Here is a 16456-nt window from a genome sequence, read left to right as displayed (position 1 = left end):
CTCAAAGTCCTGGACTGATATCTTCAACCAACCAAATTATTCTCTAAGAAATTTGTGTGGACAGTCAGTTTTTCATTATGCAAAAATGTACCTACATGAATAAAAAATATTAATATAAAGTTTCTCCTGATGTCAGTTGCCAGACGCACCTACATTGGATGATTTTGACATTTTTGTTGTTTACAGATAGATTCCAAATTGACCGATCTGTCATATAAGAATATTAAAGAGAGGGGAGTTTTCTATGTGAAAAAATTCCATTTATCAAAACTCCCTGAAACAACTCTGCCTCCACTGTCAGCGTGTCTGACAGAGATTAAATGGCTATAAGACAGGTCTGCACTTTTCCCCCCACTGCATTCTATTTGTAGGCCAGTAGTGGCCTTCATAGGCCCATCACATTCATAGACAGGTGAGTGGCACATCCTTCCTCTTTCCCTCCATCCTGCAGAACCCAGAGCAAATCACCACCTCTACCCGAAAATCTAGAAGTTGTCAGCCTCGTTTGTGAGGGCCCTCAGCATCTCTTCTATACCATGGGGATCCTAATGGACTGTGGCTCCAACACCAGTTCACTAACCTCCATAATCTACAATAGTCAGGGAATTCATGATGAGCACATCAAGACCTCTGGTTTGGTTTCTTTCTTTCAGTTAGTATTTGAAGCCCAGGCCAGGTTTTCAATCCTTTCCCTTTTCATTTGACATCCCTTGGTATGTGCTTGTTGTAAGGGAAATTGTCATATGATGTGTGATTAAAGACAGGATTTACTATGCCAGCTAAATTCACAATGTTACTGTAACAATATTATGAGAAATATGCTTTTATATCTGACGTGTTTCCATTAATGTCTCTAGTGTTTACAATTTAAAGATTCCAACAGAAAGCACAAAACCTTTTAACAAATCTACCCTGAAATAGCACATTTTGTTGGGCGTCTTCATGTGGGGTAGTACTGTTTAGGTAGATTGAGCATAATAGCTGACTTTCATTATTATTAATAATAATAATAAAACTTAAGTGCTTGTTTGAAGATGTGCTATTGTTCTTTCAACTAGAGAAAATTAAGATATTAAAAAGTGTGAAACAATGACGACAGGAAGCAATTTGCAGGTAATGTTTTATTTCAGTTGAACAACTCCAAATGTATTGGTTTAACGCTGCCATATGAGAGTGAGAGGGCAGTTCACAGGAAGTTCACTTTGGTTAGGTCTGATCTGATCACACAGGAAAACATTTCAGCCGCATGCTGGAGGTGTACTGTCTTATTTTAAAATAATTTTTTGTTGTTCAGGTGCCTTGCAAGAAACTTAAAGGTTGGACCATTTACTGAAAGTCAAAGTAATACTCAGTATTATATCCAATAAAAATACAATATTGAAACAGGGATCGTAAATGCTCCCTGGTTGTGGAGGTGCTCCCTAGCACAGTCAACGAGAGAAACACTCAGAAAAACTACATCTTTCTGCAAAACAGGGAAAGGAAGCTCTCCTCTGTCCTGGTATTCCATTCAAATTTTTGACAAAAACAAAAGCACTTCAATCCAGTTAAGGTTTCAGTGAACAAAGCTCTCTCTCTCTCTCTTTGCTGAGGCAGTAAAAAAAAACTTTTCTTTAATAATAATAAGAAAAGAAAGAGTGAGGAGGGGAGGGGGAAAAAAAAAGTACAGGTTCAGAATAAGCAACTGAGGTGCGTACAAATCAGCGTACAACATCTACAAAATAGGACACTAATGCTGACAATTTGCACTCACTTTTGTTCAGCCATTGCTGTAGACCATTTTTCAAGTCACCTGCATTACAATGTCTACAGCACAAACAAAATATTCAAAGACCACACCATTCCCTAAAGAACAAACTTGTCCCCCACCCCCCTCCCAAAAAAAGAAAAGAAATCAAACACAAAAACATTAACCCAAATAAGCCAATCCAATTGCAATGAACAGAATATTTGCAATTGCTTTTAGAAAGAGCAAATCTTTCACAACAAATGAATGACTGAGTGATGTTTCTTCACCGGCGTACTTGAAGTTCAATAAATTCACTGTGCGTGCTTGACAATATTTGTAGATGCCTTCTTTTTACACAGTGCCACAAATCTAAGAGTCGAGGAAGTACCTCAACCAATAAAACTCCTAACTACACCACTTTTATACATCAGTATGGGTATTACAACTAATTAAATGTTTCTGCAAGGATACTGGCTCAGATATTTCACTGTCACCCTTAGCAAAAGCTCTAATTACTGATCACACACACACACAGACACACACACACACACACACACACACACGATTACAAATGCAGCATTTTCAATTACACACACCAATACACTTGCTTCAGTTTTTTCCTATCACTCACCAACTCACATTTCTCACATTCACACACACACACACACTCTCTCACACACATTTTTGGTTATGCTTAAGTCCTGAAAGTCAGTATTACCACCCAAGTGAAAATAAAAAATTCTAAACCTTACACCCATTTGTTTATCCCCCTTTTGTTTGTAAACTGTTCACCGGGTTTACATTCAAACCGAAATCAAACAGAGACTCTTAAGTACTATTCAGATGGGATTAGTTTTACATGTGTGTGGCGCATAATGTAATTTGTCAACAGGGTATCTAGAAAACAGAATCAAGCAGACGTATACATCTGACTCATATTTGAAACCTGTATTGTACACCAGGGAGCAGAATGCAGAAGTTATATTGTTCTGTAAAACGACCCCAGGTGGATTATAAATGTAAGTGTTTACATACTGGTGTTTGATAATACTCATCCATCCCATACTTTGGGATATTTACCAGAAAGGCAGTTCACACAGGATTAATGGCATTGTTTGATTTACAGAAAGTAAAAACTGTCAGTCTTTACTGGTGAGAGTCTATTAAGGATATGGTTGATTCAGATGGGACTAAAATAACAGAGGAATGCTTGTGAAAAAAATCACCATGTAAAACTAACAGTCCGTATATTACTTAAGAAAAAAGAAAGGGAGAGGGAAATAAGAAAGTTAACCCAGCTTGTCATTTGCACACGGTCACTTCTGTTTGTAAAATTGTGCTTGGAGGAGGAAGAGGGAATAAAAAAAAAAAGGAGAGAAAAAAAAAAAAAATTATATAGACCTAGTAATTCTGCTCTGAAAACCTGAGAGTATTTCCAGCTGAGGTCTAGACTGGGGAAACTCAATATATTGCTAAACACTATCACAACGTCAGCATCACAGTATTTTAATCACCAAGACTTGAAATATGTAAACAAGCCTTTGAAAAACTCAAAAAGTGCTGTGAACATTATCAGAATGTTGCAGGCCAGGCTGATATTGTGTCACATTAATGGGTCCCCAGAATTCCAGAGAACAAGGCTTTAAGGGCAGAATTATGCTAATGGTCAAACATTAAGGAGGTTTTTATCTGCAAGTGCATTAAGCATACCAGCACAGCTGATGAAAAGCCAGTTATTTGCAAGAAGCAAAAACCTTTGCTGGGTTAAAAGGAAAAAAATAAAATAAAAAGCCTAACAGATGTCCTGACACTAGAGCACAGAACTACACACTGAAATCATACTTGACAAAACAAAAACAAAGCCTGACAATTCACTCTGCCAAAAGAAAAAGGTTTTTCTTGCTTTTATCATTTGTAGTAAAAATACTTTTGAAAGGGGAGAAACAATTACAGCTGCCACATATTGATGCTACAGTTTTGCTTTAAAATAATGACTTATATTCAATCCAAATTAAATTGAAAAGAAAAAAAGAGAAAAGAATGTGATTTTCGTGCAAAGTCATCTATTTTTTTATAAGCGTGGAGAGAAGAGAGAGAAAAAAAAAAGCTGCTTGAAGCTAAATCCTTAAAAAAGAAAGGGGGGAAAATAAATAATAATAAAAAAAGCTTGCTCCTGCATGCTACCAATAAGTTTTATACATTCACTCATATGCCAGAATAGTTCAGCAACCGGAATGGGAAAAAAAATCCAAATGCAATTCATGAAATCATGGCTGAATTTTTTATGTATATAGCTTTGCACACAGGGAAATATTTTTTTTTTATAAAAGACCTGCAAACACCCCAGTTAAACCATGGGGTTCAAACACTACCTCATCCCAATTTCCGATTGGACTCCTTTGCATTCAGACGGTGTAACGTTAGTATTAGAATTTAATTCCGCAATAAATTGTCTCACTTGGCATTAGGCTGCTCTCTGTGACCTTGTTAAGGTCAGGAATGTTAACCCTTACATTAGAAACATTAAAAATGCTTGACTCAACAACAATAGCATATCTTCAAGGAGGTAAAAAGATCATCTTTAGCTGCCATGGCTTATTGCAATATATCCATAAACCAGTAACTCATCTCTGAAAACCTGTCTAAAAGCAGTGTGAACTTTAAATTCTTAGAGCTGTAAAGTCATAATTGTTTAGTGCAAATATGTATTCTGACAGTGCAACAATCACATCAGTGATGTTAGAAGCCAGTGGTCAAAAAGCACTAAATGGAACAAATAAGATGCTTGCAGTGTGTAGTTTTTTTGTTCTTGATTTATAGATTTCATACCTTGCAATGAGGTGCTCTAATACTAAACTTTTGTTAAAAAATTCTTAGCCTTAGCATCATTAAATACTAACCAGCATATATATATATATATATATATATTTTTTTTTTTACTATTAAACAAGTCTTTAAGCCTTGAATATCTGTCTAATGGTTGTTTATACTTTAGCATAGTAAATTATAGATATCTTGAGCCTTTTGGGAGCCCGCCATTCAGGAAAACATGTTAAGGCACTTGTGTGATAGAAAAATGTTTGTGTATCTGGCAGGCTGTAGCATAGTTTTATATTCCTGTAGCTAGTAAAGAGAGCTGTATCCACTGCACTTTTATAAGTCCAGTCATGAGTATTCTCTGTAAATCAGCTGATGTTTAGTTTGGAGGGAAAACAAATACCAAACACACCCCAGAAATATCAAACTTATGTTTTTTTGTTGTTGTTTTTTTTTTAAACATCTGAGGTGTCTGCAAGTCTTTCATCATTAATCAAATCCTGCCTTTTCTCTTCAGACCGGGTCTTTTTATTGCAAGTCTCACATGGACTCTGGAATGTATAGGTTCCTACCATAAAATCAATCTCAAGTCCTGGTGCAAAGCATAATGAGTTTACATGGTAGTCCAAACTTTGACGAAATAAAAAGTGAACATAAAGGGCTGCCAGGTTTCAGGGTACAAAAAAAAACAACAAACAAAAAAAAAGTTCAAAAAGCTGATGTTTGTGCAAAGCCAGGTTTGTCTCTCCTGCTGTCCTGAGGAAAGGAGGACAAATAGTTACATATAGTGTTACTCAAAATATGTATATAGTTTTTCTTTGAGCTCTGTAAATCTATGTCCAAATATGGACTTAAAGCATCAATCTATATAGCTACATGAAATGTTTTTAAAACAACCTAGTTAACCAAACATCTAAAAGTATAGCTACATGTAACTCTGCATTGTACTGACCAGTTTTGTTGTGGTATTTAGGAGGCTTCAGGCTTCCCTGCCAGGTTTTCCCTCTCCTCCGCATCTTGCTCAGAATTGGATGAATGGTACTCAGCCACGTACAGGCTTTTATCAATGCTGCCAGGAATGGGCTTGATATCAGTCACCAGCTGGTCCTCAATGGCTTTTAAGTTAAAGCGATCCTCTGCTGTGATTAGGTTGATAGCCAGACCCAGGTGGCCATACCTCCCTAAAGACAATATAAGACAAGGAGTTTGATTTGTCCATTGTTTCATTAGGCAGATTAAGATCAAAATTAATTTGCAGTGAATGTTAGCAGTCTCACAAATATTTTAATATAAAAATTCAGGCAGGAAACAAAAGCTTAATAATAGATCAAAATATCACCTGAGCGCCCAATACGATGCAGGTAAGTCTCTGCATTTTTGGGAAAGTCAAAGTTGATGACCACATTCACTGCCTGGATATCAATTCCTCTGGTGAACAAATCTGTTTAAAAAAAAATTACAATTGAGGTACAATTCTACTACTAGAATGTAGAGGGGGAATAAATAAACAAATAATAAAAATAAAATAAATAATTTAAGAACATGACACAACACAAATCTTTAAGGTTATTGTCTTTTGGATATATCAAGACAGAATTTAAAGACCCCTCCAGGGAAAAAGGGAAACATCTACTTTTGTACCTTGTTAACACGTCTTTGTGGTTTTTATTAGTAGTAATTAGTAGTAAATGGTTAGAAGCCATTTTATGCATACACACAAAAAAAAAAAAAAAAAAAAAAAAAAACCACACCCCTTCAACAGCATGGCTGAGCAATTCCCCTTTTAAACTGCAGCATTCAAAAGACAGTCTCAAGCAGGTGAACTCAACCATAGGGGGTCCCTTATTTCATAAACCTAAAAAAACTACTGCTGTCAACTCATGGGGACGGACTTTTGCTCTGCCGACAAGGGGTGGAGGAGTGATTGGAAACAGAGACAGGGACCTATTGCATGTTTATATATAAAAGAGTATGGAGAATTACATTTAAGCCATTTTTTCTTATAAATAACCTGGGAATAAAGTCACAAACCTGTGCAGACAAGATTTCGGCACAGTCCATTTCTGAAGTCATGGAAAACACGATTTCGGTACTCCTGAAAGCGGGTAAGGGGAGAGAGGGGGAAAATATTGTTTCATACACAATTCACATAAAATGAAGGTTGTTTTCACTCTCCCAGACAAGACCAAGTGAAATTCATTAACACACCTGCATCATCTTGGCATGAATGTAAAAACATGAATATCCCAATTGGGTAATTTTCTTGGCCAGGAGTTCCACTCTCTGAGTGGAGTTGCAGAAAATGATGGACTGATTAATCTGGAGCTATATAGAAGAGAACAAAAAGCAAATGGTCATGGGGTATTAAATAAATGGTCATCTCGTGTTTTTAAATAGAGCAAAAATGGTTCAGAACCACATGTTCATTTACCCTAGAGAAAAGTGTGTTGAGACAATGTACTTTCTGTCTCTCTGTCACATAGGCGTAGTACTGAGTGATGCCCTTCAGGGTTAGTTCCTCCATCAGATTAATCTCATAGGGCTTCTGCAGGTGCTTTGCCTAGATGAAGAAAAATATACAGGACAATGAGGGTGGCTGTAGGTATAAAAAGGTATCTAACATTTAAACTGACTGTTCAGATCTCAAATCTCTCCAACCCTTACCATGAATTTCTGTACACTGATGGGGAAGGTGGCAGAATAGAGCAGAATCTGCCTGTTCTTGGCAAGGAAGCTGATAATATCTTCAATAAGCACCACAAAATCCTGGGAAAGTAACTTGTCAGCCTGCAGGACAGAGACGTTTCAAAGGCCATGTGAGCATCCTACATGCATTACCAGGTTGCTGAAAAATTCCCAGAACAGTGACACAAATCCTCCATCAGTAATCAATATCTAATCACAGCATGATGGCTAGATATTTTTAGTTGGTGAAATATTCTCAGCAGTGATACACAGTTGCAATCAGTAACTATAAACATATATATATTTGGTGGGGAGGAGGAAAAGGACAGTGGTCACATGAGCAAAAGCAGTCATAGTGTGGGAGCTGATGGTTAAAGGAATACTGTGTAAGAAGTGGCTTTTTTGTCTCCTGAGCTTCCTGTTCCTGTAATTCACATTTACAGTACAGTCACATCAGTAACAAACATCTCTCAGACATCCAACTGAAAAACACACTCAGGGCTTGTAGTGATACACTCACACTACCTCATGTTGAGCCTGGGGAATGTGTGTAATCGAAAAAAATGACATTGACAACATGATAAAACCCATATAACACTCACAATATACACTGGACGGTGTTATTACAACCAATAAAGTGTAGCTTTGGTGGTACAATTACAACCACACAGCAACCAAATCAATGTCCAACACTAAAAAGCAAGCTATTCTGGCTAAAGTTAGCAGGTGCTACCACTCACTCTTGTTCATCTGTAATTCTCAAAAATATGATAACACTGTTGTCAACAAAGCCTGGATTCCACCAACAGTGGAACTCTGGCCATTACAACCACACAGCAAGTACAGAACGGCACCTATTACAAGAATCTATGTCTAATGCTAAAAAGTGAACTAATCAGGCTAAAGTTAGCAGCAGCAAACGCTGCTAGGTAACACTTTAAAAAAAGCTGATCAGGGTTCATACACTTTACCAACAAATTTCCGGACCATACATTCTCTGAAACATCTGTGTAGACATGAAATTTAAGATTAAATATATATTTTAAGTAATTAATGAAAAATCCATATGGTTTGGTTATATAAATATACATTTATTTAAGCCACACTGATGCAGTGTTTTACAGAATTAAATGTGTGAAACCCTGAGAACTTATGTGAAGTAACATGACTGATCTGCCAGAATATTAACTTATTGTTTAGCCAAAAAAGATCTCTCAGTCAATATCTGAACCACCGGTATTTAGGGGCGTGACCAGACACTCATCTCAAGATGAGACAGACACAATATTGGGTCGACACGAGCCGAGCTTCTTAAATATATATATATATATATAAACACTCCCAAGATGAAAAATAGAGTTTTATTTGAGAGGGGGAAAAATTTTTTTGAAAAAACTTTTTTTTTTTTTTTGGAAACTTTTGAAAAATTCCTACATTCATTCCTATGGGATTTTGTTTTCCAATTTAAATGTAATAAAAATGATCAGTTAAACAGCTTATGAGTTAAGTCTGAATGGTAAGTGGTTCAGGCAGCATTAAGTGTCATTGTCACTCACCTCATCCATAACCATCATTTGAACTTTATCCACTTTGGCAACTCCTTTCTTGATCAAGTCCAGAATCCTGCCTGGTGTTGCTATGACAACATGCACTGTAAAACAGTGAGCAGGGAGGCATAGTGGTCAGTGAGGCGGGGGGAAAAAGATATATATATTCACATATTTATAATATGGGTGTATATGGAATTATTAAGCTACAGGGAATGTAAATATCGCATTCGCATATGTATAAACAATGTAGTGTCCATCATTTCCTTGTCAACCAGTCCAGTTATAGCTTACACTGCTTATCTCATATTATTCAATGGTTACTCAAAACTAAACAATCATATTAAAAACAATTTTGTGCAGGAATATCAGTCCTTCCAGAGAAAATCCTACAAGAGTAAAAAGTCTGTGGTCAGTGGAAAATACTTTATTCATCTGCACTAAAATTCTGATTACCAGTTTCATCCAGGCGCAAGATGTCATCTCGTAAGTTGGTGCCACCAGTGGTCGCCATAACCTTGACTCCACCCAGGTGTTTGCTAAGTTGAATGCTTATCTGACTGACCTGCAGAGCAAGCTCACGGGTGGGCACAATTACCATGGCTAGAGATGAAGAAAAGTGTTTAAATGACACCAGCAAAACATAAGAAAATTATGTTCTGTTATTGTTGGATGTACAGGTTAAAAAAAGAAAAGCAGGTTACTGTACCCTGGATATGGTCTTTCTTTAGGTCAATCCTCTCCAGCATAGGAATCAGATAAGCTCCACTTTTTCCTGTCCCATTTTTGGCTCGAGCCAGGATATCACGACCAGAGAGAGCAATGGGTATACTCTCCTCCTGAAAGCATAAAAATTTAAATATTTAAAACTGCAGCCCAATGTAAACTAAACTTATCCTTGAGCTGCTGCTGCTTAGTAATTGAGATTGATTTAACAGACACTGTAAGGTAATTAAGACATTCAGTCACCTGAATGGGGGAAGGTTTCTCCCAGCCCATTTCAAAGATCCCCATCAAAAGCTCCCTCTTTAAGCAGTAATCCTCAAACTCATTCCCCTTAGTGGCTGTCACATCCTATAAATTACAGAAAAAAAATATTATAGATACAGCGACCCTGAAATGGAAAAGAAGATGATGATGAAATATTATAGATATATGATATATACAAAAGGAAGGGAGAGATTCAAACATGCTAAACCCCATTTGATTCAGTGTATTGGGTGAGATGTGCTAGCAATATTTGTCAAGTGTGTGTGTGTGTGTGTATATATATATATATATTATTTTCCCCCCAAATTTTCAGCAAATAAACTGCAATTTTGCTGTTTTTTTGTGTTAATAATTGTGCAATGTCCAACATGTGGATGGCCACTTCATCTGGTGGCATGGCTATCACTAAAATCCTACAGGTGTAATTAAGCTTATTTTTAGAGGTTTAGGAATGCTACTCTATTCCTGACTTTTATTTGTTTAAGTTTTACTATCAGGCTTTTTACTATTTCATACAACAGCTTGGCATTTAGAGCCATGATGGTTTGTTTACTTACTTAAGAGATGAAATTTAAGAAAACTGTGAGATCGATAAATGGTTTTGTTTTATAATGCAAACATACATGTATCAAGTCTGTATAAAATTTTTTTGCTAAAAGATACAAGAGTTTAAGGAATTAGCCTTAACAGAAAACTGCAGAACATTTGAATTTTCATTTGGTAATATAAAGTTGTAATTTCATATTAGCTTGTCTAGGGCTGTACTCCTTTTTGTCCCATAGAATGTACACCAAACAGAACATCCTCAAAATTATCTTTGCAGGATAATATAATAAAACACATCCAGTATAATCAGAACAATAATACATATAGTACTAAATGTTGCTAGTGTAAGACTTACTGAAGTTTTAACTCTATTGTCTTTGGGTGGGAGCTGTAGACTCTTTTTCCAGTCATCACCAAGCCTAGGATAGACAACAATTAGATGTGAAGAGAGAGAGAATTATGATCTATAATAATAATGAAGACATTTTCTTTTACTTTTTTCATTTTTCTTTCTGGGCTCACCTGATTCCAAGTCCTTCTGGAGAGCCACCAGCAGGTTTTTGTACTCCAACAAGAACCTTCCCAGACTGACCACTTCCAGCCATGGGTCCAGGTTGAGGGACAGGCTTGGGCGGTCCTCTGAACTGCCCATTCTGCTTGTTGATTCCCATAACAACAGGGCCTACATTCTCCATCCTTGCACTAGCCATCTTCTTCAATTTTCCTTTTTTTACTTTTACAACGGAACACTACAACTTCCAAAAGTTCTAAAAAAGTATTTACAATGTCCTCAATTCCGCAATCAGAATATGTGATAAAGTCCTTTAATATTTACAAATTCATTTATATACAAATACAGTCTGACCTCTTCAAATAAGAGTAACTGACTTCACAAAAATAGATTTAATGAGAGCTCTTCCAAATGAAGAGAAATAAACATTTATATGCATAAATAATGGACACCTGCGAGTATAGAAAATTATACACAAGCAGGTCAGAGACGGTAATTCCTGCAATAGAACAGCTAAGGCAATATGAACTAAAGAGAGAATATTGCCAAAATGTTTCTCTCCAGAAGTTCAATCACTCTCTCTGTTTTTAAATTCTTCTATATAAACCTTTGACCATTTGTTCTTTTTTTCTCTCCAGGTAGTCTATTTTCTTTTTTAAAAAAACATGCAATTAATCCTTTGATGTCCTTTTCAAATCACTACTGAGATTTACAGCTTATTTTTATATTTTTCCAAAAGCTGTTTCTTTGAGGTTCAATATCCGTAAGGTCTGTGGATGCTGCAATAATCCAGGGAGACAGAAGTCCAAAGCACAAAACAGCTTTACGCTTCCCTTATAGCAATCAAACAACTTTGTCCAGGTTCAAGGGCTGAGACTTCTGACTTTGTGTCAGAGTGCATGCAAGTGTGTGAAAATGAGTGGAGTTTAGTGTGTATACTCTCCTCCTTGTGGTCTAGACCTCAAACTCGGTCACCTAGAAAACACAGAAAAAATGAGCATTGAAATTTGATTTAATAAATATACTAACAAAAAGTGATAGAAAATTGCTAATTTCTTTTAATTTAAAGATGATCACTTAACCAAATAAGGAACTAATTATGTTTTTAATAAACTTGTTTGGCAGTAAATCAATTTCCAGAAATAAACTGTATGCATTCAAAGAATATTAAGGTATTTTCAAACAAAAACAACATTACTTCACTATATCTTTATAAATAAAAAAATCAAAAAGACTAGATTAGAATAGGTGATGCGCGGTAAGCGTACAGGCACGGATTGGCTGCAGTTGCACCATCCGCACAGATGTGCGCTGGTGAACGAGACAACTCCCTTATCCAAAGATACAATGATATAAAGCTATAGTAGTGTGACTATCGTTTTAAAATAGAACATTGAAATATATATATTTATATATATGTTTGTTTTTTTTTTTACTGTCTCAAAGTCGTTGATATCTCACAAAACATTTAAAGCTATTAATGGTGACGTTCAAAGCACGTTTTTTAAGCCCCAGTGTCCCTAAAATATTTTATATATATATATATATATATATATATATATATATATAATTCAGTCCAGCATGCTAGGTTTCTCTCCCATTTGCTCTGCTCATGGCAAAGGCGTCTGAAGTATTTTAGACAATGGAGAGAACTCCAAATGTTAGATACTGGACTGAGATATTGCTATATTCCTGCTCCACAGTGGGTAATATCATTTTGCTGTTTCTGATTATTTAAGGTGGAAATGACCCCAAATTTAGGAGACAGCTAACAGAATTATTTAATGTGCTACAAAACTAGACAAAAAAGTAGACAAAAAATAAACAAAAAAGTACACACTGCCCCTTATTTATCAAATTAATATACATGAACGTTACACGAAGCATGCCCTAACAATGAGAAATTATTCGGACTATTTATTTTTTGCTATTCGTATTATTGAGATTACAGGTTGTTGGTATTTATTATAGAATTAGAAATCAAGCATTTTCTAAGCTTAGATTTACATGTACTCATATTAGATAGATGCGCCACAGACGACACCGACAATTGTAAAAAATCGTCAGTGAAGTTTGCGTGCGATCAGGGTACAGATGAAGGGCCAGTTAACTTTAGATTGTGTGTGTGGATGTAAGACAGTGCTGCTATTTCCAAATGTCTCCTCGAGGAAGTGAATTATTTAAGATTAAAGTCTACCATCCACCTACTACTTAACCCTTCGTTTTACTGAACCTTTTTTGCAGTACATTTGTTTTGGAACTGTAAAGTATTTTAGTCTCAAAATACTTTATACCGAGAAGATCTAAACTGTCTCTATACACATCCATAAATATGACAAATTAACTCTTCTGAACTGTAGATTCACATGCGCCAAACTCTTCACCGTTCCTTCGGAAAGAATCTCTCCAATGCCTCCATATAAACACAAAAAAGACCAAAATAATCCAGAAAAACTACAATGACATTAACATTTCAAACTGAACGCTGTTCTTTCTTTTTATATTTAAACTGTCAGGACTATAGCTACTTCAGCTGCTGTTTCTTTTAGACAAAGTGAAATTTAACTCTTAAAATTAACACCACTATTGTTTTTAAGGTTGTTTTTTCCGTTATTTTGAACCGGTCGGTCGTCTTTTATCGAGTTAACACCGACGAACAGTCTTACCGCCAGCGTTAACGTTAGCTCAGTGGCTACAACTAAAAACAAAAGTTAAAAAAGGACCGACTCATACCCAGCAAAACAATTAAACGTTATAAAAGGAATACATTAGACAATGTAGCAAACATTAAAATATACATATATATTTTGTGTGAATAAATTTGTCGTAGTTTTTTTATTCTTAAAGCTATGTGCTGTGGACATGTTGGATAAAGCGCTAATGTTAATACTCCTGAACTCAAATAGCAAAATAAAAAAGAAAGAAAAACACCACAAATAACTCGGTTTTTTCGACAGTTATGTGGTAACACACACCTTTTACTACTGTAGACGACGTGTTCTTGAGTATATTTCGTGGTAATTCACCGGGTTTACAAATATTGTCTTCAAAACGGGTAAAGTCTCCTCCGCCAACTCGTTTCTTTTGTTGTGTTTAGTTTTTTCAATATGGTCGACCTTTCTCCATCTTCCCCTCAGAGATAGAGAAACTCCGCCATCTACTGCTCGGAGGACACTCGTTTATACCACATTGGACTCTATATCAAGAGCTAGTCATTTGACATACTTCAGAGTTTCTTCGTGAATATTTAATTCGCTGGTCGATACACGACCTCGTTTAAAATATTTATTACAACCATGTCATGTGTCTAGTAGGAGAGTTTCCTTCAGTTAAGATTTATATAAGGTGAATTGTGTTTTTTATGTAAAATGAAATGTAAAGCAAAAAGATTTTATTTCAAATTATAGTCACAACTAGTCACAACAGTGGTGACAGGAAATACCTCTCCCGTAATACCCCGAGTCCATAATTGTTTAGTTATTTAGATACATACAAATTTGTTTCTATAAATAAAAAATATAAAATCTTAGAAATATAAAAATATATATTATATATATATATTTATAAAATTTATAAAACTTAAAAATATAAAATCTTAGAATCTAAAAGTCTTAGATATATTGCCACGCATTCTTTTCCATTCCGTGCTGATCTCTATCTCTACCAACCGTCTACCACAGGGGTAATTAATTAAAATTCATTAAGGTCATTAGAGAATTTTTCTCAAGCCAAGGTCCGGAATATAATGTATAACCTGCATTATGATCAGTGCCATATCCCGCATATTTAAGTAGCCTTGTAGTTATAGCAACATTTTATGTAGCTAGCTACATAAACGGAATTTCAAATTACTTTTGCATTTACATTTCAATATACAACAATATTGTATATTGTACTATTATAAATAACAAATACTCTAAATAAAATGTCATTTTTTTATATAAGAAAAATTTACGAATAAAACAATAATTTTGGAAAAAAATGCATTTGTAAATAAAGTCCCTAATAACTTGTAGTTGCAGTTGACTTACAGCGTTACATAACCAGCAATCTGATTGGTTCTTATTGCTGAAGGTGGGGACTTTATCCGTTAACTACAAGCTGATAGGCTATTTATGCTGTAGGAGGGGAATCCATGTTCAGCGTTATGGGAATTTCAACTGGTAATCATTCCCTTATTTTTCATCCCGAAAGTGTCCCAAAAGAGCTTTTATCACGTCCTTTGGGCTATTTTTACTGGCGCTGGGACAGCGGTGTCTGGAGCCCTGCCCAGTGTTTGTCACTCATTTGAGTCACAGCGCTCATCATAATGCACAGGTCAATAGCTAATATGTGTGATATGCAGGAACACGTGATTAGTCTGGAAATTTCCTGGAGCGCTAAACCTGAACCGTAATGACTAGAACATTTAAATCAAACACTCTGTTCAGATTTAAACCGCTCTTAAGAGTATATCAGTTACAGGCCCGGATAGGACCGCGTCAGGGTCCCACACAACTATCTCTACATATCCCTGCTGGTCGGAGACCATGAAGTGGGCGGGGTATACCGGCTTAAGATTAGCATATGGGCGGGGCATAAACAAGAAGTAGGCGAATACCGGCAAGTGGGAGGTTAGGGTTAGGGTTAGGGATAGGTGCAGGGTTAGGTTGTCCCTCCCAATTGAAGGTACCTCCGGCCTGCAGAGATATCCTTATCTCCGAGTCCTGACTCGGACCGCGGGCCGCCTATTCGTGACCCACTGCCTGCAGCTAGCCCCACCCTAAGAAATTATATTAGTTTCTAAATTTATGATGTAAGAAATATTGTATGTCTAAATTCGCCTGTTTGAAACTTTTGAATGTTTCAGTTTTATTGTGGAAATTCTTTGTGGAAAGCTTGTGGATGTGAGTTTTGGTGAGTTCAGTTGTTCAGTTGTTGTTCAGTTCAGATTTTTAAAAATCTGACATTCTTCAATTTTTGAGATTTAACCAATATAACTCTTATTTACTAACATTAAATATAACATTATTAGTCATGTAGCTCTGGGAGCACACATGAAATATCTAAGGTTTTTCCCAGAGGTTCAGGTGAGCCTATGTCTATCTATGTCTATCGTTACATTTATATAGCGCCTTTCTAGATACCCAAGGTATCTACAATCCACACTGCTCAGAACACTCAACTCCACACACTGGTGAGAAGCAGCAGCCAAATGCGCACAGCGTACTCTCGACCAGGCACGACCATCCACCTGGAGGACTGCATCAGGCACTAGGATTTCACCCAGGACAGAGTGCTAATCCATATCTGGACACACACACATTCACTCACACAGCAGGACAGTTATTAGACAGAAGCCAATTCACCTACCCTCCATGTTTTTGGACTGTGGGAGGAAACCGGAGCCCTGTGGGGGAGAACATGGAAACTCCACCCAGATGGGACTTGAACCCAAGATCTCAGCGCTGGGAGGCAAACGTGCTAACCACTAAGCCACTGTGCCGCACCAAGAAGGCCTGAGGCCATCAGCTGGGTACTGTGTCACAGTGCATCAGTTTCTGCTGGACTTTTTTTGCTCCTGCGAGATGTGGACACTTGTGACGATACTATGAAGTACTCGCATGGATATACCTCTTCTTAATGGATAAC

The 16456-nt window shown here is 36.5% G+C and overlaps 1 protein-coding gene across 3 annotated transcripts; it reads right to left on the bottom strand.

Annotated features, from left to right (window-relative positions):
• Nucleotides 1-1114: 1114 nt before the first annotated feature.
• LOC136699476 (probable ATP-dependent RNA helicase ddx6) lies at nucleotides 1115-14029 on the bottom strand. Of its 3 annotated transcripts, none has more exons than XM_066674216.1 (14): nucleotides 13801-14029; nucleotides 10837-11800; nucleotides 10670-10733; nucleotides 9748-9852; nucleotides 9488-9617; nucleotides 9235-9381; nucleotides 8788-8882; nucleotides 7211-7333; nucleotides 6978-7106; nucleotides 6755-6871; nucleotides 6578-6641; nucleotides 5886-5987; nucleotides 5499-5727; nucleotides 1115-5302 (listed from the first exon to the last, which is right to left on the bottom strand). In XM_066674216.1, the coding sequence occupies exons 2-13, from the start codon at nucleotides 11022-11024 to the stop codon at nucleotides 5516-5518; spliced, it is 1476 nt and encodes a 491-aa protein (XP_066530313.1). In that variant the 5' UTR covers nucleotides 11025-11800; nucleotides 13801-14029; the 3' UTR covers nucleotides 1115-5302; nucleotides 5499-5515. The 3 variants fall into 3 exon arrangements, with proteins under 3 accessions (XP_066530313.1, XP_066530314.1, XP_066530315.1); XM_066674217.1 differs by having other exon boundaries at nucleotides 1115-5297; XM_066674218.1 differs by having other exon boundaries at nucleotides 1115-5294.
• Nucleotides 14030-16456: the final 2427 nt, after the last annotated feature.

Source organism: Hoplias malabaricus, chromosome 6 (assembly GCF_029633855.1).
Source record: "Hoplias malabaricus isolate fHopMal1 chromosome 6, fHopMal1.hap1, whole genome shotgun sequence".
NCBI classification, from domain to species: Eukaryota; Metazoa; Chordata; class Actinopteri; order Characiformes; family Erythrinidae; genus Hoplias; species Hoplias malabaricus.
Note: the sequence above shows the minus strand (reverse complement) of the source record. Positions and strands in the feature narration are given on the sequence as shown.

Excerpts from the sequence above, each read along its gene's own strand:
- LOC136699476 (XM_066674216.1), bottom strand. The coding sequence starts at position 11,024 with ATGGCTAGTGCAAGGATGGAGAATGTAGGCCCTGTTGTTATGGGAATC. Across the intron at positions 9,853-10,669 it reads ACAATAGAGTTAAAACTTCA|GATGTGACAGCCACTAAGGG; the intron begins GTAAGTCTTACA and ends TGTAATTTATAG. Across the intron at positions 7,334-8,787 it reads AAATGATGGTTATGGATGAG|GCTGACAAGTTACTTTCCCA; the intron begins GTGAGTGACAAT and ends TCTGTCCTGCAG.